This window comes from Caenorhabditis elegans, chromosome I (assembly GCF_000002985.6).
Source record: "Caenorhabditis elegans chromosome I".
Taxonomy (NCBI): domain Eukaryota; kingdom Metazoa; phylum Nematoda; class Chromadorea; order Rhabditida; family Rhabditidae; genus Caenorhabditis; species Caenorhabditis elegans.
The window spans coordinates 4,242,750-4,265,094 of record NC_003279.8 but is presented as its reverse complement, the minus strand read 5'-3'; the positions used below and the strand labels follow the sequence as shown (position 1 = coordinate 4,265,094).

The 22,345-nt window shown below is 34.3% G+C and overlaps 5 protein-coding genes across 7 annotated transcripts; 1 reads left to right on the top strand and 4 right to left on the bottom strand.

Moving 5' to 3' along the window:
* Positions 1-395: 395 nt before the first annotated feature.
* Positions 396-10,898, bottom strand: met-1 (Histone-lysine N-methyltransferase). Of its 2 annotated transcripts, none has more exons than NM_058939.6 (14): positions 10,585-10,826; positions 9,558-9,700; positions 9,430-9,506; positions 9,119-9,379; positions 8,717-9,069; positions 8,215-8,665; positions 7,989-8,123; positions 6,930-7,393; positions 5,562-6,327; positions 4,562-4,924; positions 3,282-4,011; positions 2,687-2,849; positions 1,314-2,109; positions 396-846 (listed from the first exon to the last, which is right to left on the bottom strand). In NM_058939.6, the coding sequence occupies exons 1-14, from the start codon at positions 10,617-10,619 to the stop codon at positions 769-771; spliced, it is 4,815 nt and encodes a 1,604-aa protein (NP_491340.2). In that variant the 5' UTR covers positions 10,620-10,826; the 3' UTR covers positions 396-768. The 2 variants fall into 2 exon arrangements, with proteins under 2 accessions (NP_491340.2, NP_871842.2); NM_182042.4 differs by having other exon boundaries at positions 400-846; positions 10,686-10,898.
* Positions 10,899-11,177: 279 nt separating this feature from the next.
* On the bottom strand, positions 11,178-11,853 carry C43E11.12 (Transcription factor TFIIIC triple barrel domain-containing protein; the record flags this gene model as incomplete). Of its 2 annotated transcripts, none has more annotated exons than NM_001392128.1 (2): positions 11,178-11,475; positions 11,524-11,853. In NM_001392128.1, 2 exons carry the CDS (start codon positions 11,851-11,853, stop codon positions 11,251-11,253), a joined length of 555 nt encoding a protein of 184 aa, NP_001379701.1. The 2 variants fall into 2 exon arrangements, with proteins under 2 accessions (NP_001379701.1, NP_001040643.1); NM_001047178.3 differs by having other exon boundaries at positions 11,251-11,475; positions 11,524-11,802.
* Positions 11,854-11,924: 71 nt separating this feature from the next.
* cogc-5 (Conserved oligomeric Golgi complex subunit 5) lies at positions 11,925-15,602 on the bottom strand. The gene is made up of 5 exons (NM_058938.9): positions 15,523-15,602; positions 13,918-15,053; positions 13,201-13,603; positions 12,254-12,446; positions 11,925-12,187 (listed from the first exon to the last, which is right to left on the bottom strand). Exons 1-5 carry the CDS (start codon positions 15,594-15,596, stop codon positions 12,023-12,025), a joined length of 1,971 nt encoding a protein of 656 aa, NP_491339.2. The 5' UTR covers positions 15,597-15,602; the 3' UTR covers positions 11,925-12,022.
* Positions 15,603-15,679: 77 nt separating this feature from the next.
* On the bottom strand, positions 15,680-17,342 carry tufm-2 (protein-synthesizing GTPase). Its single transcript, NM_058937.6, has 3 exons — positions 17,118-17,342; positions 16,529-17,071; positions 15,680-16,394 (listed from the first exon to the last, which is right to left on the bottom strand). The coding sequence occupies exons 1-3, from the start codon at positions 17,332-17,334 to the stop codon at positions 15,835-15,837; spliced, it is 1,320 nt and encodes a 439-aa protein (NP_491338.2). The 5' UTR covers positions 17,335-17,342; the 3' UTR covers positions 15,680-15,834.
* A 170-nt stretch (positions 17,343-17,512) lies between these two features.
* exoc-7 (Exocyst complex component 7) lies at positions 17,513-22,274 on the top strand. The gene is made up of 7 exons (NM_058936.5): positions 17,513-17,628; positions 17,675-17,840; positions 17,890-18,391; positions 19,073-19,382; positions 20,289-20,438; positions 20,906-21,322; positions 21,924-22,274. Exons 1-7 carry the CDS (start codon positions 17,515-17,517, stop codon positions 22,155-22,157), a joined length of 1,893 nt encoding a protein of 630 aa, NP_491337.1. The 5' UTR covers positions 17,513-17,514; the 3' UTR covers positions 22,158-22,274.
* The last annotated feature ends 71 nt before the right edge of the window (positions 22,275-22,345 follow it).

Here is a 22,345-nt window from a genome sequence, read left to right as displayed (position 1 = left end):
TTAGGAATATCTCAACGCGCTCCATGGCTAATCGAAAACACTCCGCCCCCGAGCCATGGGTCTCGTTAGGAATTTAATTAATTTCGGAAATGTCTGCAATTTTCAAGCATTTTTCGTTATGTTTTCCGTTGTTTTTAATTAGTTTTTCGTTGGAATTGATAAAAAATTGAGTCATGAATAAAAAAATTAGTCGCGAAGTAATAAAACATTTGAATTTACGGTAAGTCTGCCAAATACCTAACGAGACCCATGGTTCGAGGGCGGAGAGTCTCTATTGATCGTGGAGCGCAGTTACACTTCGATTTGAAAAAAGGGGACTTCGAAAAAAAATTTAGCGTAAAAATAAGCAGTATAGAATCTGAAAAACTTCCACAATTTTTCTTTAAAAAAATAAATTTAAAAATTCAACATCCGTAATTCATTTTTTAATTACAAAAAAAAATTTGGCGACAAAGAGCGGCGCAAATACGATCAACAAGAAAATAGAAAACATGAAAAACAGCTTTTCATGGCTGTCATTTTGAGGTGGATTACAGGATAGTATAAAACAATTCTGGGGACATAAAACTAGGGGAATAAAATGTGCGAACGTTGAAGTTCAGGAACATGATGATATACTCGTTCAATGGGATCAAATAAAACGGAAATCGGTGAAATCAGACAGAGATCAATTTTTAGGCGATAGGGGAGGGGGGGGATAGGAGGGAACTATAGAGAAAAAAACAAGCATAAACATTTTTTTATAAAATTTAAATTAAAAAATAAAGCTCATGGCCGAGAGTATTCTTTCCAGAGATCGTTTGATTCGAGTTTTCGGTCGATATATGACTTGACGTAGTTTTTCACCTGAAAAATAATATAAAGTAATTTTTGTGTTTTGAGAAAAAGGTTGAATTTTGTCCTGAAGGACAGGATTTTTTTTAGAATTCTTCTAAATTTTTCAAAACTTTTGTACCGTTTTCTATTTAAATTGCATTATTTTTGAATTTCATCAGATATCATATTCATTCTGATTGATGATTCGAAACATTAATTGTCCGAAAAAAAACGTTAAAAATCTAAAATTGGCAGAAAAATCTATAATTTTTGCGGAAAAATGTTCAAATTAGTTTTAAATTATCAATTTTTATGTCAAATAAAATTTTTTAAAATGAAGTTTGGTACTTTGGAAAAAAATTTATTTTTTGGTTTTTCCAAAAAAAAAGACCAAAAAACCTAAAAAATTGCACTCTTTCATTGTTTTTTTTTAAATTCAAGCATCAGATTTTTTTGGTTTTTTTTTCAATTGTTTATTTTTTGGTCCATAATATTACCTTCTTATCAGTATTCTCACTGAATCGATAATCAAATCCACTCTGCGCACTTTCTCGTTTGAAAATCTCTCGATATATTAACTTAATAAGCCAAGTAGTCTTATCACTAGAAGCGTCACGTTGATGTTGTAGACGAGAACGAACGGCAGATCGAGTGGATCGTTCCAGCTCATGTTTGAACTCTCGCATACGTCGTTCACTGACAGAACTGCTGCCGTTTCGATGTCCATGATAACTATCACGATGTTTTGAACCTTCTCTTCTGTCACGATCTCTTTCACGATCTTTCTCACGAGATTTCTCTCGATCCTTCTCACGATCACGAGAAGATTTTGGCGACGGTGATCTTTCAACTTCAACTTTCGGTACAACAACTCGAACTTTCTCCGGAGATTCTTTTTGAGTTTCAGATTGTGAACCTGGCTCGATAACTTCTTCCTTAACAACACGCGGCTTCTCCAGAACTTCAGCTTGTTGCTCTTCTTCAGTAATCTCGTCAGCAATGACAACTGTAGTATCAGGAGATGCACCACAAGCCGGTTCGAGAAGACCTTGAACTGGTGTTGGTGCTGTCCACTGCGTCTCTTTTGTTATTTTGTTGTAGTAATACGTCTCTCCAGCTTCTGACTTTGCAATCGCCCAAACATATTTCGTCTTTGCAAGTGCCTCTTGTCGTTTAGCTTCTTCTTCGTTAGCACGACGGCAAGCGGCCTTGATCGCTTCTTTTTGAGCAGTTTTTCTTTCGATTTGAATACGTATCAGCTCAAGTTCTTGTCTCACAATTGCATCTCGTTGACTGTAATAATTTTAATTTTATTTCATGTGTTATTATATTCGAGTGGCTAGTCATTTTTTCGCATTTTTGTTACGCGAAAATTGATTTTTTATTAAAATTCCGGAAAACAAAAAACATTTATTGGAAATTATATTTTACAAATTTAGGGAAATTACCGAAAATGATTTTTAAATATTGATTTTTTTCTTTGAAAATCGAAAATTCGAAAAACCGACATTCTTTTTTTCTTTTTTTTTAATCTTTTCTAAACAGTCGGACGAGTAGTAAAAATTTCAATTTTTTCGGATTTCACCAGTTGAGAAATGTGTGACTTTTGACGAAAAATTACGGTAGCCGGTCAGTTTTTGTGTCTGCGCCCTTAAAGAGCCTATAAGGTAAAGATATCAATTTTTATTCAGTTTTTCATGTTTTAGTTACTATTTGTTATCAGAAAGATAAGTTCAGCAAAAAAATTCATGGGAAGCTACCGTACTCCGCTGAAAAATTTCGGTCGCGACGAGACCTGCTACCGTAATTTTGCGTCAAAGGTAACATTTTTCTAGGTAAATCCGAAAGGTTTAAACTAAAAAATGCTCACGCTAGCTGCTCGATACTGGCTTTCTCGTAAAGTTCACCAAGACGATCATTCGGTGGAAGAGTGTCCATTGTTAACATAATCGGTTGTTGTGGATAGGCAGGTGGATAGTAACCAGCGCCAGGATGAGGATACATGTAGACACCATTTACAGGATCATATACTCCTGAAAAATGTTTTTATTTGATATACGACAAGCAAGACTTTCAGAAAATTAACTTTAGAAGAAAACAAAAGAACTAATAATTTTAATGCTATTTGTTTTGTTTTTTGGTCCAAAACATTTTGCCAAAAGGCCATAGATTTTTCGATTTTTTTCTTTTTTCAGAAGAAAATAACATGTTTTCTTATGTTTTTTCTTATCAAAACGAACAAAATTTGATTTCTAATAAACTGATTTTTTGCTATTTTCTAAACTTTTTTTTTGATTTTCGGAAAAACCGAAAAAATGTTTAGAAAATAATAAAAATTCGATTTTTATCAAGTTTTATGTTGATGAGAGAAATTCTGAAATTTTTTAAAAACATATTTTCCGAGTTATTTTTATTTTTAAAAATGGCACCCTGGTAAATGATATTTTTAAAAAAACTAAACCAACCATAAGACTCATAACCTGGCATCTGATAAACACTCTGATGTACAGCTGTATGTTCATGAGGATAAGCTTGCACTTCTGATGGTACAGCAGCAGCAGCAGCAGCAGCAGCAGCAGCTTCCAAATCTTCTTTTATAGTTTTTATACGAGCTCCTCGAATATCCAGTCTTTTATAGTTTCGTTCTCCAGAATTATTCGAGCTAGGAGTCTTTTCGCCGCCGGGAGATGTGTGACGATCACGAATTGGAGAACGCTGACGATGATTATTGTCATGTTCATCGAGTTTTCTTCTTTTATAGTTCTGTGGTGAGACACTTCTTGATCGACTTCTCGAACGACGTCCATTAAATCGACGGCGATCTCGATATGAATCCTTATTGGGCCTTCTACTGAAATAGTTATCATTGTAGTTATTTCCATGATAACCTCCAAAACGATATTGATGAACATCATTTCCATTATTAAAGAATCGTATATGAGATGGTTCTCGTTCTTGATAACATGAATTTGAATATGAAGATGAATGATGTCGATGATTCGGTGATACAGTTCTACTACTATTATCATGAGATTGTGATGATGTTGTAGCATCTTCTTGTCTGACTGGAACATCTTTTGGCACAGGATCACGTATCTTTTTTGGAATTTTGAAGCTCACTGATCGATTGAACCAGTATTGATTTAACCGATAGGCCATCTCTTTGGCTCTTGTGAAGTTTTCGACGAGACCTTTCTGAAATTATTTAATTAGTTAAATTGATGGCGCTGAAATTGTATAATATCGTTTCAAAATTAGAAAATTTTCAATTTTTCGAAAAAAAAACAAAAAAAATTCAAAATTATAACAAATTTCGTAAATTTTGATGAGGAAAACATATATTTGTATCTAATACAATAAATGAGGAGTCTTTTTTTGAAAAATGTATAGAGAAAAAATTAGTTAATTTCGATTTTACGGAGAAGTGGTTGAAATTCTGGCCATTTTTTTCGAAAAAAAAATGTGTTCAGAAAATTACCCATAAAAATGCTAATTTTAAGTTTTGTTTTAAAAAACATATAAATTGCTTCTAAAAAGGAGCAAAAAGACCTAAAATTTAAGTTTTTTTTTTTTAAATCAGATTTTTAAAAGGAATATCGGAAAACGAAAAATCGAAAAATGTTCGTAGGAGGAAATAATTTTACTATTTAATTTGTTTTTTGATTTCATGGGTTTTTCGGGAAAATTTCCAAATATTTTGTGACATGCAAAAAATATTCTTTTTTAAAAATTAATATGTATATACCTCTATAACTTTGCAAACATCCTTGTACTCCTGTACGGGATCTTCAACACAAGCAATAAGTGAATCAGCTATCACTTGTATATCAACATATTCATCCATTTTCGCATTGACCCATCGTGATGTAGAATCTCGTAAGAGTCGATCATTTTTGGCGCACGAATCGAATAGTTCAGTGTGAAGAGCTTTGAGAATAGCTTGAACAAGTTTCAGATTATCCAGCGAATAATCATCTTCAGACAACCATTCAGCCATCAATGTAGCCATTCCCTCTTTTGCATAGAATTTTTGAACGGTTACGGAGGTGTCTGAGGAGAAGATTTCTTGAATGACATCCACACGTTGAGAGTAATCGGTCATTGCAGACTGAAAATTTATTTTTTTGTTGAACATGGAAAAAAAATCATTTAAAAAATTTTAAAAATTATAATAAAGGTGGAGTACCGAAATCTGAGAAATATTTTCAAATGACTCCAAATTTGCAACTGATTCCGAAGTTCTGAGTGAAAAAATGCAAGGAAAATTCCCTGATTTTATATTTCAGCTTGAAATCACGAATTTCATTAGTGCCCGCATAAGATTTTTCAAATGCCGAATTTTCGCGCCAGAGACGCCATGTGTCGATTTACGAGATTTGTGTATATTTACGAAATGTCTAGTCTATATTGTTAATTTCCGTAAAACCGAACAAATTGTTAGTTTTTTGATAATATAATGATGAAAAACGCAAATCAGCATCCGATGAAGATTCAAAATCTTGTAAATATACACAAATCTCAAAAATCGACACATGGCTTCTCTGGCGCGAAAATTCGGCGTTTCAAAAATCTGTACAAATGAAATTCGCAATTTCAAGTTAAAACATAAAATCAAGGAAATTTTTTTGAATTTTTTCATTTAAAAATTCGGAATCAGAGGAAAAATTGGAGTCAATTAAATATATTTCTCGGATTTCGGTACTCCATCTTTAATTTTTAAATTTTCTCTACAAATAAATGCTTACCGCAATTGTGATAACCTTCCTAGCATGCTTCTTATTCCGAATGACCAAATCATCCAACATATCCTTGATCACTTCATTCCGTTCATGATTTCCAAGATGATCAAGACCTTCCAACTTTTCTTCTTCTTCTTCATCCATATTAATATGCCTTGTAGTCACAATATCATCATCCTCATCAGATGAAAATTCTTCCGGTTTCTGCCCAATCCATCCACTACATGAAGCACTTCCACAGAAACATTGTTGAGCGTCACGTCCGTAGTTGACAAATTGATAATCAAATGTGATTTCTTCGCCGGCTTTAATGAATCGTTTCGAGAAGAAACCAACTCGATTAACGTCTCCAGGAGTTCTTGGTACAGACCATTTCTCACATATAGCATTAGGATCACAACTATGATTCACAAATCGAGATGGATTTCCGTAGACTGTTGCGTCGATCGTGTAGACTCCAGTATCACAGAGATAATGATGTTTGTGCTTTTTATCAGCTGCATATTTCGTTTTTCTCTTCTCATAATCATCTCTTTCCACAACTTCTCCTATATATTCAATGATGAATCTTCCTTTTTTTATGTCTTTCACTGCTCGAAGTCCACATCCTTTGGCGGTTCCAGTGTGGAATGCTTCAACAGCCGCGTACTTTTTCTTTGCAAATCGTTGATTCTTGCATTTGACCTGACATGATGATGGGCACTCGGTGAGCATTGCACGATTCACACAAGTATTGTCCGAACAGTTTCCACCAGTTCGATGGCATTCGCAACTGAATTATATAAATATAAATATAATAATGAGCTTTTGATTGAAAATTAAAATTAGTTTATTTTTCTAGTCTAAAAAACATTATATTTCATAAATTTTTTGGCAAAACCCCAAAAAACTGTAGAATCTGCTTTTGAAAAGAGTTTGTAACTAATCTTGAAACTTCTTAAAATTTTTCGCTTTTTTCGTTTTTTTTTTCCTCCGGATACCGTTTCCGGTAAAAGCGAAAAATCGTTTTTTCGCCAGAAAAACACGAAAAAAAGAAAAATCTCCGAATTTTTGTTAAATTCAGAAAGATGTGCTCCTTTAAAAAGTACTGTAATTTTGAGCTTTTGTTGCTGTAGAATTTTCGGCGAATTTCTATAGTTTTTCTCATTACTTTTCAAAATAAAATTTATGTGTTTTTAATTTTTTTTAATCCAATGGTTGAATTATTTTTAACGAAAAACTAAGAAAAATCGATGAAAAATGAGCAGCAACAAAAGTTTGAAATTACAGTACTCTTTAAAGGCGCACTCTAGTTTTTCATTCTTTTGAGTCTATTGAATCACTTAATTTTGAAAGTTATCAATTTTTAAGTCAAATTTATAAATAATAACTTACGTTAAGGATTCAGTCTTCTTTTTATTCGCATTCCTCGTCAAATATTTTGATTCGCTAATCAACTCAAATTCAGGAATCTTCATTTCCTCCTCTTTAATCTTCTTTTTCTCCTCCTCCATTTTGGCTTCATCCTCTTTTTGTTTTTTCTCATCATTCTCTTTTTGTATCCTTTCCTCTTCATCTTTCTTTCTTCTTTCCTCATCTTTTTGTTTCTGTAATCGCATCTCTTCCCTTTCCCGATCATGTCGTTTCGTAACTTCTCTTTCTCGTTCTCGAGCTCTTCGTTCATCATCTTCACGTTGTCGTCCTCTTTGATCATTTCGTTCCGAATCAGTCTTTCTGGATCTTCTGTCACGGTCGTCACGTCGTCTATCATAATCATCTCGATCTTCTCTGTGACGTACATCTTTTTCAGAATCTTCACGTCGAGCAATTACTTGATTCACTTTTTCCGTCGCTACTTTCTGAAATAAGAAGATAATTTTTTTTCTTCAAAAAATCACTAATCGAGGTGCAGGAGTGGAAAATTAATTGGAATAGAGTTTGTCGGTTTTTGGCTAAAACTAGCCTAAAACGGCTGAATTTCATAACAATAATTCTCACAATTTATTGCATTTTTAGTCGTATATCTCAAGTTAGTTCCTTAATTTAGGTACATTTTAAGTCAAATTCGGATATTTTCGGTTGCCTATTGACCTAAAAGGTGTCTAATAATAATATGCAATAAAGGGTGAAAATGCAATAAAAACTGTATTTCAGCAGCTGTGACAACGGCAAGTTGGTGAAATTTCAAATTTTAGTAAATTTTTTGTTTTTTTCAAACGAAATTTTGCAGTGGAGAAACGAAAAAGGCATACTTTCTAGCCTCACAAACTCTACTCCACCTTAACACACAAAATCCCAGAACGCATTATTTTTTAATTTCCAAGTGCAAAAGCATGCAGTGTTTGAGACACAAAATGAATGTTAACATAACACAAAAGGGGATGAGGTGTAAAGAAAAACGGTCTGAAATTCCTGGGTTCCACACACGACATCGAAATGTGTGATCTGGCTCACCAGTGCTTGAATTTCTGATTCGGTCATCTTGGGTGGTGGTGGGGTCGTGAGGAAAAGTGCATCATCATCAGGAGTGGCGGAATTCGGAGAACGGAGGAGAAGGATCGGTTCTTCCGACGTCATCGCAGAATCGTCCTGGATAAAAGAGGTTAGGTTGTGAGGGCACACACCAAAAGGAGGACAGATACCGCTGAAATTTCATGAAACCGGGAAAAAGTTAACTAACCTCTGCGGAGCGAACGGCTGGAGGCATATTGAAAAATGAGAGCTTGGGAAGTTCAACCATCTGAGGTGGTGGAAGCTCATTTGAGGCAGTTAAATCGAAATTTGAGCTTCTTTTCGCTGGAGAAGACTCGGAGGCTATCGATGTAGAAGAATTCACTTCAGATAATGAAATTGATGAAGAAACTGATGAGGAAGGTGGAGGTGATGATGGTTGTTCAAATGCCGATGTCTTCAAGATAGGAATATTTGCAGCTTTTTTGAAAGTCATTTTGAAAGTAGTTGGACCACCATTTTCCACTTTTTCACGAGCTGGAGCCGGCTCTGGTGGCGGTGGTGGTAGAGGTGAAACTGAATCATTTGTGAAACTTTGATATGCTGGATGAAGGAAGTGTATCCTGGGTCGGCTCATTGTTGGAGAGGACAATGGGTTCGATGCAGACTTTTCTCTTGCTCTGAAACTATTCAATTTTGTTATAACACCTGGCTAGGATAAATATTCTTACCGCTCCCAAGGCGATTGTGATTCTCCTGATTGCTTGGAATTTTTCTGATCTACATCTACATGTATTTCTCCTCTTTTCGCAAAATTTGGAGGTGGTGTGTCGGGAAGAGGTATAGAGAAAGATGGTATCGTCCTAGGATCAGCTTCACTTGAATCGGAATCATTTCCACTTTCAGAGTTAGCTATATCCATAGATTCTGACTCATCGGAAGCTGGCTTTTTAATCAGTGGCTCTTCTTCTTTAATATCCTCATCCTTAATATTTGATACTGGAGGATCGGCAGAGCTTGTTGGCTCATTTGGCTCCACAATGTCTTCAATTGGTTCTACCAGTGGAAGAGAAGAAGTCGAAGGCTGGAAATGAAGGAATTTTGATTAATACATATTTTTAAAAAAAGCTCACCTGAGGATCTTCCGGGTGAGCGGGAGATGTTGGCTCGATTTGAATTGATTTTTCTTCTAAAACGGCTACTTCTATGTTCACAGGAACATCTTTTTCATCTTCATCAGTCTTCACTTTTAACCGCGTACTCGATCTCCGCTTCACCAAAACACTTGGTTTTTCTGGAGAATTAATTTTATCGGGAAGTATATCTGAACTATCTTCGATTTCTTCCACTTCTTTTTCCAGAAAAGAGTCGGCTTCGTTTGTGAGAATCGAGTCCTGGAATGTATAGTTTAGATTAATTTTTGAATAGAAAAGAATCAATTTACCTGTGATTCAGACTCAATGAGAAGTTTGTCATCGACCAAGTTGGAAGAAGTGCTTGGCGTATTCAAAGTATTGGCATCTGCAAGTATTCCACGTGAATTTTCAATCTTCCGTATAGTCATTCGCTCACCAGTCTTAATTTTCGGGGGACGACCTCGTTTTGCTCGTTTTGTAGGCGTTTGAGGGGCAGGTGGCTTGGCTTTGTTCTCCTTAACGGCACCACCGTCCTGTACAGCTGCAGCTGTCTTTCGTCTCGTTTGGACCATTTCTGTTCTGCAAGAAAAAATAAAAGTATTGTGATTATTGATTATTTGAGTGCATTAGGTGATGGGGATGACAGGGAGATTGTTAAAAACATGTTTTTTTTAATAAAAAACATATTAGAAAGCTCACACTTCCTTAAAATACGAATGCTTAAAGTCAGAGAGTGATGAAAATATACAAATTTCTAACAAAAACATATTAAAATCTAGGTTGGCGCCCAATTTAATTATCGATTTTTTCATTTGCTTTTTTTCTCAATTAAAAACTCCTTTTATTTGAGTGGATCAAGCTTTTAATATATAATAAAAATTGAAGAATCAGGTTCAACTTTAATTTGAATGATTTTTAGTTTCGAAAATCACTTTTTTATCAAAAATTTATGACTTTAGACTTTTTCTCTCGGTTTTTAATGAATTTTACATTATTATTTGCAGGTTATCATTGACTTTACTTTAAATGCTAAAAAATTTGATGAAAAAAAAAAGAAAAACGTCAAAATGGGATGGAATTGCAACGCACTCGTTCAAAAAATAACGGTGGAGCACTTGTCCGTGTGTAGTACACAAAAATCGATAGATTTCGTTTTAAGACCATTGATTAGCAGCTAACGACGCTCCTTTGCGACCGTATTTTTAATTATCGATTTTTTGGTGAACCTGAGTGCATTTTTTGAAGAAAACATTTTATATTATCCATATTTCTATTTTAAAATTTATTTTTAATTTAAATTAAAACAAACCTTGAGTAAAATGCCTCTGTAATTTAAAATTTGAAAGAAAAACGAGTTTTCCGTCAATGAAGAGCGTTGAAAGTAAAAATTGACCTTCTACGACAATTGAAACCGGATTTTTCTTGTTAAAAAAAACGAATTTCTGTCTGAAGCAAATTCTCACCGCTTTTTAGGCAATACCACTTTGCGTTGAAACATTAGAGCTCGCTCACAAAATCGATAATAGTGAAGTGTGGAGGCAAAAAGGGAATGAAAAATGGGTACCTTCTTCTTTTTCTTCTTCTCTTCTTCGTCGTCTATTCGTTGTCAGAAGGGTGGGGTTGGCTGTGTGTGCGTGTGAACGTCGTCTGGATGATGTGAAGGCTAGAAGACGTCGAAACGGCGCTCGCTCTCTCTCAATGTGCCTATATCGAATTGAGAATGCGTTTCCTACTAGCGTCTCACAGCTCTCCTCGTTCTTTTCTCGAAGAGCACTAAGAGACGCAGAAAGACTTGGGGAGAGGGAGGGCAACGACACAATTGAGATGAGATGGTGGAGGAGGCAACGGGGGTAGAAGAGATGGTTGTACGAGGAAATGAACGTGACAGCAAGATTGCAAAAACACGTGGAAAGATGCGATACGCAGTGGTTACACAGGGTGGCCGCTGACTGCACATGCCATGCCATGAGGACGAATTCTTCTTCTTTGTGTGTGCGCGGCGCCAATATATTGAAAAATGACTGTGAGACGCAGGTTGTCTAACAAATGTTGGTTTCAAAAGCAACAGTTTTATTTTAGCAGTTATATGAGTTTATTTCAGAGCTTCATGTTAATTTATATTTTGAAAATCATTGTTGACGTGGTTGAGTTCGACTGAGATCAGATTTCGGAGCAGTCTCTGCATTGGCGGCTAGTGTAGATCCTTCGGTGCTTAACGAGGTCAACAGGGCTTTTTCTGCAGTCATCATGGTCGATGTACACGAAATCACTTCCATCTCTTTTCCTTTTGACTGCAGAACCATATTTGTTCCGAGATCTTGCTCCCAGGATGCCGTGTATAGTGAGTTGTTGATCTGAAATTCATAAAATTTTACTTTTGAGTTTGTATATTTCCATTTTACCTGTAAAACTGGTGCATCCGTTTCAGCGTACCGCAATTTGATCAAATCTCTCTCGACGGCATCTCTAACAAGATCCGCGTCGAGAATTCCATTGACAGTGACCACCATCGTTACATCTTCCCATTCATCATCATCACCTTCGTCTTCTTCTACTTCTTCCTCTATTTCTTCTGGTTGAACTTCCATCTCTTCCGGCTCATCTACCCTTTCGGGTATTTCTTGTTCAAATCGCATTGGCTTCAGGCATGCTTCTTCTGGTTCTCGTTTGATGGGCGACATTTTGAATTCTACAATATATTTCTGGAAAGAAAAAATTGGAAAAAAACACATAACAATTCAGAATAGAAATATGAAGAATGGCTGAGAACCGTGGAGACTGAACAAATGGAAATTGTAGGAATAAACGAATACACTTTTATTCCACCCAAATAAATAAATATTATCACAATCATAAATACATAAACCCATGCGTTGTTAAATTCTCCGAGTGTCCTTTAGGTTAGAAAGCATTTTGAAGAAGCTTCACAATACGAGGATAATGATCGACATAGTGTTGTTGACCACGTGAGATGACAGAACTATTGTACGAAGACACAAGTCCGTTGAGGAATGCGAGAACTTCCAGCTCAGTGTGCTCTTCGTACCACTTTACATATTCTTCGGGCTGAAAATTGAAACATATAAATATTTCATATTTAGAGTATTCATAGTATTGTGGAAAACTACGAACCGTCCATTTTACAGATTGATTAGGAAGTGGAAGTTCTGAAGGGCTATCGGATACTAGTAGCTGGATTAAAATCGACTTTTTGACACCTTCAACTCTGAGCATCACATCAACATCGCTTCCGAAAAGATCCAAAAGTCGAGTAGTGTCACCATATTTGGAAGGCCATTCCATTGAACGAACGGCTTCGAGTAATCTGAAAAAGTAATTTTTCTGACGAAATTATTGAATAATTTAATAAAAGGTTTGAAAACGTATTTCTTTTGTTTTGATATCCTCTGAATTCGGTTAAAACTTAAACATTTTTGATAAGTTTTCAGTTAGACAAGTTAAATAAATAAATTTAAATACAAAATGGCGGCAAAGATGTAAAGCGCTGAATCATAACCGATGTAAAAACAGAAAAAGTTAACACTTTTGTGATTCAGCGCGCCGTTTTGAGTTTAAATTTAAAATGTCTAACCGACAACTTGGAAAATAAATTTAAAATAATATAAAAATTGCTAACCACAGGGAAAATCAGGTTTTTTTGTTGTTCTTTTTTTTTGCTATTTCAAAATTTTTTCTTAAATTTTTTTTTCTAGGATATCTTAATAAAATTGTTCGATTTTTCGGTTTTATTTCCACAGAAAATAGGAAAATACGATAAAACTATAGATTTATCAAAAAAAAATGGTTTTGATGATAAAAATGACTAAAGAGGTTTTTTTCTTCTAAAAAAACATTTTCGATATTTTAAAAATCATATATTTTTTTGGAAATTTTTTAGAAGACGACAAATGAGAAAAACAATAAATTTTTTGAGGTTTGAAAAATTATTTAGAAAAATTTACATGTTTTGATCAAAATTGTTTTTTTTTCTATTTCGAGTGTAATTTTTTGCAAGAAAACGTTTTTTAAAAATTTTTTTTGAAAAATTTTTAACATTTTCAGTTTAAGCACCCTATTACCTTGAAAAGTCAATGACAATGAGTTGACGTTCATCAGAAGCATGTGATCTGACTAATGTGGCATTTAGAATAAATGAGTCAATGACATATTCGGCAATTTGTGAGAGTACGTGAGAATGACAAACTGCTCGTGAAACGTGAGCCATGTGCATGTCGATATGATTAATGTAGGTGAGCAATTCTTGCATGTACGGAGCCACGGATTTTGTCATTCCGCGTGTTTCAACGTGCATTCTTGCAACAATCGCGCGAATCGAGTTTTTGACTTCTATGACGATCGCATCAAGAGTTTCTTTTTGAATCGCTGTCACACTTTTCGATTCTGCTGGCCAACGTTTTGTGATACCATCAGCGGTTTGAATGAGACGATAGTTTGTCATTTGATTTGCAGTCAATCGGTCTCCTGAAAATGTTTTTTTATTTGGTCATTTAAATGTGGAGTATGGAAAATAAATATTTGTTTTGTACACTCAAAAAAGCTCGAATATCATAATAAAAACTCAATTTTTGAAGAATGAAAATTTAGAGAAGTCTCAAAAAAAAATGTTTTGAAAGTTTTATAAATTTGGAAAAATTTTCGAATAAAAAAACAGGACTTTTTCAGAAAGTTTTATCGAATCGCCGAAAATATCGTCATCGTTTTCTCGGGTTTTCGGAATTTTTTTTTGTTTTTGATAAAAAAAATCAACAAAAAAAAGTATTAATTTCACAGCTCACCTAGGAGTAAATCATCTCTTTGTAAATGAAGATTGGCTTCCAATTTCTTTGCAATAATCTCAATGCATTTCTCAATATTATTGCTCATTTTCTGGCTCAACTCCGCGTCCCAGTCGACTTTTCGATGTTCTTCTTCCATTGCAGAATTGATAAGATCGACAAATGCATTGGCATGAGCTGTAGAGAAGTCATTTTCTTCAACGAGTTTGTGCAAACGAGCCAGTGAATGAGTCAGGAGAGAGTTCTTGAGTGGACGTAAAGAATCGTTCAAAGCGGGTGAACTATCTCCCTTTGAATTGAATACTCTACCCAATTGCTGTACAAACCGCAAAGCGTATGGAGTATCGAGTGGAACTCTGCTACGAATCAGTCGAGCCAACTTTTCAGAGAATTTCTTCTTATAGACTTCACCCAGCATAGCCGCTTGTTCGAGATGTGATTGAATTGTTGCAGCGACTACAGGGAGACTTTTATTAGCAACTTCTGGAGAGCTGTTTGATAATTCCATTAATTTCTTATCCAGATCGACAACAGAGGAGGACAGCAAAACTTCAAGTTCTGAATCCAAATAATTCAAAGTTCGAAGAGCTCTTTGAGCAGATACAACCATCGAGCTATTCAATGACGCTAAACCTCGTTTCAACTCCTCCGCTCCACTGCGTCGAACTTCATTTTCAGCCACTTTCAACTTGGTATCCACCATATTCTTCAACCATCCAATTTTTCGCAAATTTTTATTATCATTGAGTATCTCCTTAATCTCCGATGTGATCTCCGCCTTCTTCACCAAATCACTTCGTTTCTCAAGAGATTCAAAAAGTTCTTCACATCTTTGGGCATCTGAAGCCATGTTTCTTTTGAGCATCGTTGCTTCGAGTTGGCGAGTTTGTTCGCGAAGCTTCGTGGTAAGATCATCACAAACCGTGGCGAGTCGATTTGATTCTTTGGTCACTGATGTCATTCGCATTTGAACTGAATGTAGAGTATCTTCAAGTGATTGAAGAGCTGGCACTTGCTCCAGTAGTCGTGGAAGATTAGTTTCGACTCCTTTACGAAGCTGTTTGTCGAGGGTATCATGGAGTCCAGCGACTTTTCGATTCAATGATTCAGCTACGGATGAGTCACATTCTGCTACCCTGAAAATTTGTACATATACTTAGAAAAAAACTTGAAGATAATTTTTTTGATCGACGACTTCCAAAAAAGTTTTTATTACTTGAAATTTCAAGTCAATTGAAATAACAACTTTTGCAAACATTTTTGATTTGATTTTTTATTAATATAATGTAACACTACAGTTATGTTTTTTAAAAATTTCTCTACTGGCGGTACTCCATCTTTCGACAAAGTGTGCGCCTTTAAAGAATACTGTAATTTAAAACTTTCGATGCTGCGAAGTTTTTATCGATTTTTCATAGTTTTTCTTACGATTTGTTAAAGTTTATGTTGTTCTATTTTAGTTTTTAAAAAATAAATAAATGAATATACTTTTTGCAAAAAACTATGAAGAATCGACGCTACAGTACTCTTTAAAGGCGCGTACCATTTTTCATTAAACAAAAATTGTCGTGTCGAGACCCAAATCCACAAAATTTGGCGACTTACTTTTTCAAGTAATCCTTAACATCAGTTTTTCCCCAGAGGAAGTCGTCGAGCTGTTCGTCGACTCTCCCCGACATTTTAAACTGGAATTAAAAAATAAATTATTATTTAATACGAAAATTAAAAATAAAGATATTAATGAGCAGATCAGGTAAAACTGCTATTAATAGGAGAATGGTATTATTTGAACAATAAAAGTAGTGAAATATTATTCGAAGATTTCGACAAAAGAAAACAAAAACAAAACAAGATATAGTAGTTAACAAGCTAATAAAATCTAACCTAAAATAAATCAATACTGTAATATATAAAGAACTACATCTTTTCAGCGGACTTTTTAAGATTATGTTTCTCTACAGCCACATGATCCTCTAGATCTGAGATGATTCCTCTAGCGATCGTTGTTTTACTGCTTCCTTCTCTCAATGTAAACGGCATTCCTTTTCTGAGTGGCATGTCTTTCATCAAGAGTACTGTAGCAGAAGTATGTTCTCCTGGCATCAGAAGCTCATTGCTCATATCGAAACGACCAACTTGATCCCAAGTACTGCAGTACATTTTGTCTGTGAAACCAGTCCGAATTCCGATCTTCCTGCCATTTTCAGCCTCCGAGAGAAGATAAAGTTCCACTTTCACTCGATTCGTAATTGTTACTGCTCCTGGATGTCCTGCCCACATTCCTCTCTTCACTGTATCCCCTTTAACTCCTCTACACAGAACTCCACAATGATCTCCAGCACGAACTTCCTTCACACTTTTGCCAAAAACTTGGATATCCGAAGCAGTCGTTTGAAGAGTTTGCCCGTCTCCTTTGATTTCAACTTTATCGCCTTTTTTCAAGACACCTCTTTCCAGTGTACCGACGATGACTGTTCCTGAAAAACATTTTAAATTGGTTTTTTTTTAAATATTAGGGGTGGCAAAAAATGTCATTTATTGAAATTTCTTGCACTTTTTCTTGCAAAATAAATTCTTGATTGGCACACCTTATATTTCTTTTTTCAATTACCTCGCCCAGTGATAGCAGTTTTCGATGCAATTGGCATTACAAAAGTATCCTTTTCATTTCTATCCGGCTCTGGAAGTGAATCCAATGCATCAATCAATCTCTCGATACACGAAATATCTTGTCCTTCTAGAGCACTTAAAGCGGAACCTCGAATAACTGGAGTCGCATCTCCATTAAAGCCATGCAGACTCAACAATTCCCGTGCTTCCATTTCTACCAAATCCAGATCATCTTCTTCAACCAAATCCGCTTTATTGATGAAAATCGCCATATTTTTAACACCAACTTGCTTGGCTAGAATCAAATGTTCTTTGGTTTGCTCCATGACTCCGTCGGTTGCAGCAATCACAAGAACAGCCACGTCCATTTGTGAAGTTCCGCAAATCATATTTTTGATGAAATCCGAGTGACCGGGGCAATCAGTGTGGGAATATCGACGCAGAGGACTTTCATAGCCGATATGAGCGACATTGATTGTAATTCCACGTTTCTTTTCTTCTTTTCCCTTATCGATTTCGTCAAATTTAATATGCTTCGCAAAACCTGCAGAATTGAATTCATTTGTGAATAATATAAAAATTAATTAAACCTTTTTTAGCCTGAACTCTTGTGATTGCTGATGTTAGAGTTGTTTTCCCGTGATCGATGTGTCCAATAGTTCCCACATTTACATTGATTTTTGGCGTAGCAGCTGCAGTGGCAAAGAAAGCGACGGCATTTCGTGTGATTGAATTACAAAATGAAGATGTTGAGCATCGATTGAATAGTAGAGATCGTGTGAATGCCGACAAAGCAGCGGGGTTCATTTTACCTATAACACCGAGAAATTCATGTTATAATAAAATCGGTTATAACAATTTTAGTAACTTTGAAACCATAGAAACCTGGAACCTGAATTTAATTTAAAAAATTCCAAAAATTGCGTGGCAACTCATTTTGTCCTCGAGGAGTACGCGGCCGCGTGGCCTAGGAAGTAACTAGGTCACATGTTGGTTGTTTATTATTTTTATTGTTTTCCATTTTTCTCTGTCAATTCTCGAATATTTCCAATGGCAAGTGATCAAAATGCTGCCGAATCGATAGCCAAAAAACTAGCTCAGGTTTGTTTTTGCTGAAAAAGAAGATTGATCATTTAAATCATTTCAGGAGGAAGAATGGCTACAGAATTTTCAAAAGAACATCGCGAAAAGCGCGCAGATACGACAAGGAATCGAACAAGTTGTTGAAAAGTTTGATCAGAGATTGAGCTCTCTTGAAAAGAATGTGCTCCCGATGCATATTTCGAACGGGAAATTGCAAAAGAAACAGCATAGTATGTCAATTTGGCAGTTTTCTTTTAAAAAAAAGAAGATATTTTCCAGATATCCAACGTCTCATCAATACAATTGACGCTACTCTTCAATTTTACGGAAAAACTAGCACTGTTGAGAATGCAATAAATAGTGGAAATCCGTCCGTCGATCTCGACCCTTATCTCGAAAATATGGAAAGTCTGCAGCAAGCAATCATATTTTTCGAAACCCATCCAAATTATCGAAGTCAAACGGATAATATGAGAATCACACTGGACACTGGATATACAATGCTTGAAAAAGCTTACAAGAATTTTCTTCTGAAGAATAGTATTACCGTGGATCCGGCACCTTTTGTAAAAAATGAATTGACACCCAGATTGAGTGAAATCAAAATTATGACCGATGAAGAACCGATAATCAAAATTGGAGTTTGGCTCCTGAAGCAGCCACGTGTTCCTAATAATTTTCTGGGTTATTACTCTGAAATTCGTGGAGCACAAATTTTGAAGAATATCAAGAGCATCGCAGAAGCACAGAAATCATCGCAACTTGCTTCCAGAAGTAAATTGTAAGATTGAGTGTTTTTGTGTGCGCCAGTCATACAGTACCCGGTCTCGACACATTTCTGATAAAAAACAAAAAAGATGTGTACCTTTAAAAATGAATGTAATTTCAAACTTTCATAGTTTTCGATTAAAAAAAAGTACTTTTTTAATTGAAAAAAGCTTCAGAAAAGCTTTTAAAAAATTAAAAAACTTAAATTTCGACAGATCGGACTGATACAAACGATAACAAAATCGATGAACATTTTCGGAACTAGAGTTTGAAATTACAGTAATCCTCCAAGGCGCATAATTTTTCACAATTTGTCGTGTTGAGGCCGGTATTTTTGACGCAAATTTTCACATCTCGATAAAGAACACGGCTGTTGGAAAAAAAAGTGTTTTTGACCAAAATAAAAAAATTGAAATTTGCGAAAAACCAAAAAAAAAAGCCAAAAAAAATTGATGCCTGTTAAAAAAAAAACCAAGAAAGAATGAAATTTTTTTTTGAATTTTTAGTCTTAATAACCAAAAAAAAAATAAATTTTTCTTAAAAATTCAAAAACAATGTCTCAGCCCTGGTCTGAAAAACTGAAAAATCGAAATAAAAGTTATTAGAAAATTAACAAAAATTCCAGCTATTTCTCGATAAATCGAAAACCAAATATTTTCAATTTCTCAAAAATTCAAAAAAACATTTTTTTTAGATCCACAGCAGTCCGCAAGCCCGTCCAGCGATCCGAAAAAGTAGATGTCCTAATTGATTTGGATGCGTGTCATGCCATGTGCTCTGCACTTCTTAGTCTACTGGAATTGGAGGAAAAGTTGATGGTTAAAGCAATTCCAGACACATCGAAAAGAGCCCAAGTATTCCGAGAACTCGTGTCAAGACCACTGGCCTACGCAGTTGTTCAAACTCAAAAAGTAGTAAATGAGAAAGATATTGGAATTGTTCCACTTCTTCCGTTACTTCATCTTTTGTCTCAAAATTATGCAAGATTCCATAACTTGGCTACGGTATGATTTGTTGCCACTCTAAATGACCCCAAAAAAAAAATGAAAAAAGTGTATGGTGGTTTGAATTTTTGAAAAACTGACAAATTTTTATTTGGAAAAAAAAACATAGAATTTTTACTGAAAAAAAATAGAAAAAAAAACTTAACGAAAATTCTGATTTTTTCGTGAAAATTGAAAACAATGACTAAGGTTTTATAGACTTTACAAAAAAAATTAGTGACTTTGGTGAGAAGAAAAATAAATAATTTTAAAACAAAAATTCTTAATTTATTTATAATTTTGGTGAGAAAAAAACAATTTTTTTCAAAAAATTAAAGAAATCGCTTAAAATTTTTTTTTGAAAATCGAAAAAAAAAACGAGTTATATAGATTTATCTAAAATTTGTCGATTTTGATTATCAGAAAAAAAAACAGAATTTTCTTTGACAAAAAATAAAATTAAATGAAAATTATTGAACATTTGAATTTTCGCTGAGAAATTCGAAAAATGTTTAGCGGAAATTAAACATCGAGTTTTGATGAGAAAAATATGAAACTTGCTTCAAAAAAATGGAGAAATGACCGAAATTTAATGAAAATTTTCAGTTTGTTTTTCCTTAAAATTGAGATAAAAAGCGGTTAAATTTATCGAAAATTTGATGATTTCGTTAAAAAGAAAAATAATTTTTGATTTAAAAAAAAAAGTGAAAATATCTGTAACAAACTGAAAATTAAAAAAGATACAAAAATTCCCAGTTCTGGACTTAAAAAAACGAAAGTTTTTATCTTTGAAAATCAAAAAAAAAAGTCTAAAATTTTATATATATTTATCTAAACCTTGTCGGTTTTGTTAGAGAATTATTGAAAATTTGATTTTCTTTTCCAAAAAGTCGAAAAATTCCAAAAAAAAAAACCTAAAAATTACAGAACAGTATTGGAGATGTTCAATTCGACTCTCTCATGCGTCAGCTACAAGTAAAATGTTCTTCATATGTGAATGAAGTGATCGAGAATTTGAACGAAGACACTACAAAATTTGTGCCACCAGATGGAAATGTTCATCCGACAACTGCCTCTGTAATTCTATTTCATTTTTCATGAACCCCGGGGGCGGCAAACGATTTTCCGGCAAATCACCAAACTGCCGGAACTGAAAATTTCTGGCAAATTGGCAAATTGCTGGTTTTGCAAATTTTTTTAGAAATTTCAGATTTTAATATTTTAATCTACAAAATTTTACGCATCCTATGAATTTTCATACATCTATTTTGAAAAGTAAGCAAATTTTATGAAGATATCTAGAAAAAACAAGCGAAAAATTTCAAAAATGCACAGTTTTAAGTGTTTCCGTCTTATAAAAAATTCCTCTAAACAGTTCCGTCCTTATTGATGTTCGGCAAATCAGCAATTTGCCAAAAATCAACATTTCCGGCAAATTGTCAAACCGGCAATTTGCCGACTTGCCGAATTTGTCGGCAAAACAATTTGCCGAACGACAATTGCCTCCAATCCCTGATGCACCCATTTATTGTTTTTTTTTCCAGACTCTAAACTTCCTGTCAAGCCTGACAGCTCATCGTGTTACAGTAACCCAACACGTACTTGCTCTCACAGCTCCACAAGGCTCCAATACAAATCTTCTACTTCCAAAATTATTTGCCCGTATCCTCTCTGCTCTGGGAAGTATGCTGAAGAAAAAAGCGAATCTGTACGATGATCCAACACTTGCAACTATATTTTTGCTCAACAACTATAATTATATTGCAAAAACGTTGGCTGATGAGCAAGATGGCCTTCTTCCAGCGATTACTGAAATGAATTCAAATATTTTATCATTTTATCATGAAGAAATTGCCACGTGTACAAATGAATATTTGAAGAGTTGGAATGGAATCGCGTCGATTCTTAAATCAGTTGATCGTATTGGAGAGGATAAACAAATGGCCAAACAGATTATGAGCGTAGGTTTTGGAATTTTTAAATTAAAAAATAAACCGGGAATATAATATGAATTTACTTTTAAAGAAAGCCGAAATAATACCAAACAAACCAAAAAAAAATGTAATAAATTCGAAAAAAAATAACGACGATTTTGGCGATTTTCAAATCGGACGAATATTTTTCTTTTATGAAAATTCAATAAAAAAGGATGAAAAATATTCAAAAAGTTAAAAATTTGCAAAAAAAACATTGGAAACAAGTGGATTTTCGGATATTCAAAAAATTAATATAAAATCAGGAAAAAATTTTTTTGAATTTTTTCCCATTGATATTCGGTATCAGGAGGGTGTACTTTTTCAAAAAATCGAAAAACTAAAAATTTTCGATTTTTCGCTTTTCGTTTTTTCGATTTTCCGATATTTCGGAATAAATTTTCCATCTTTTCAAAAATACGCTTAAAATTTTGGTATTTTTTCTTTCTTTTTTGAAGAAAATTGTATGTTTTCTCTCAATAATATAAACTAAATCGGATAAAATTTCCAAAAATTTTTGTTCTTCGATTTTAAAAAATTCGAAAAATCAAAAATTGTCCCTTTAAGTTAATTTTCTATTTTTTTGCAGACATTTGTCCGTGACTTCGACCAAGTACTTGCTCAACAAATGGACTATTGCATTTCGGATCCAAAGATATCTGCCAACGTTCAAACACAAGTGAAATCTCGAATCTGGAAGAATTACTCACAACTATTGGACACTTGCCAACGCCTACACGTCTTCCCACAAGGAATTAAATATACTGAAAATACTTTTGAAATGGCTATTCGAAATCTATTCTCATCTGCTAGAATTAACTAAATTTGATTTAACTTATATTTTAAATATTATCATAATTTTTTCGCTGTTGTGATATGTTAATTTGCTAATTTATTGTCTGCTTCATGTATTTTCACTGTTAATAGAATTTATTACTTCAACCATATCGTATTTATATGTTCCACAGCCTTATTCTTGGCTTAAATTCCTAAATTTTCTTGTGATTTTTA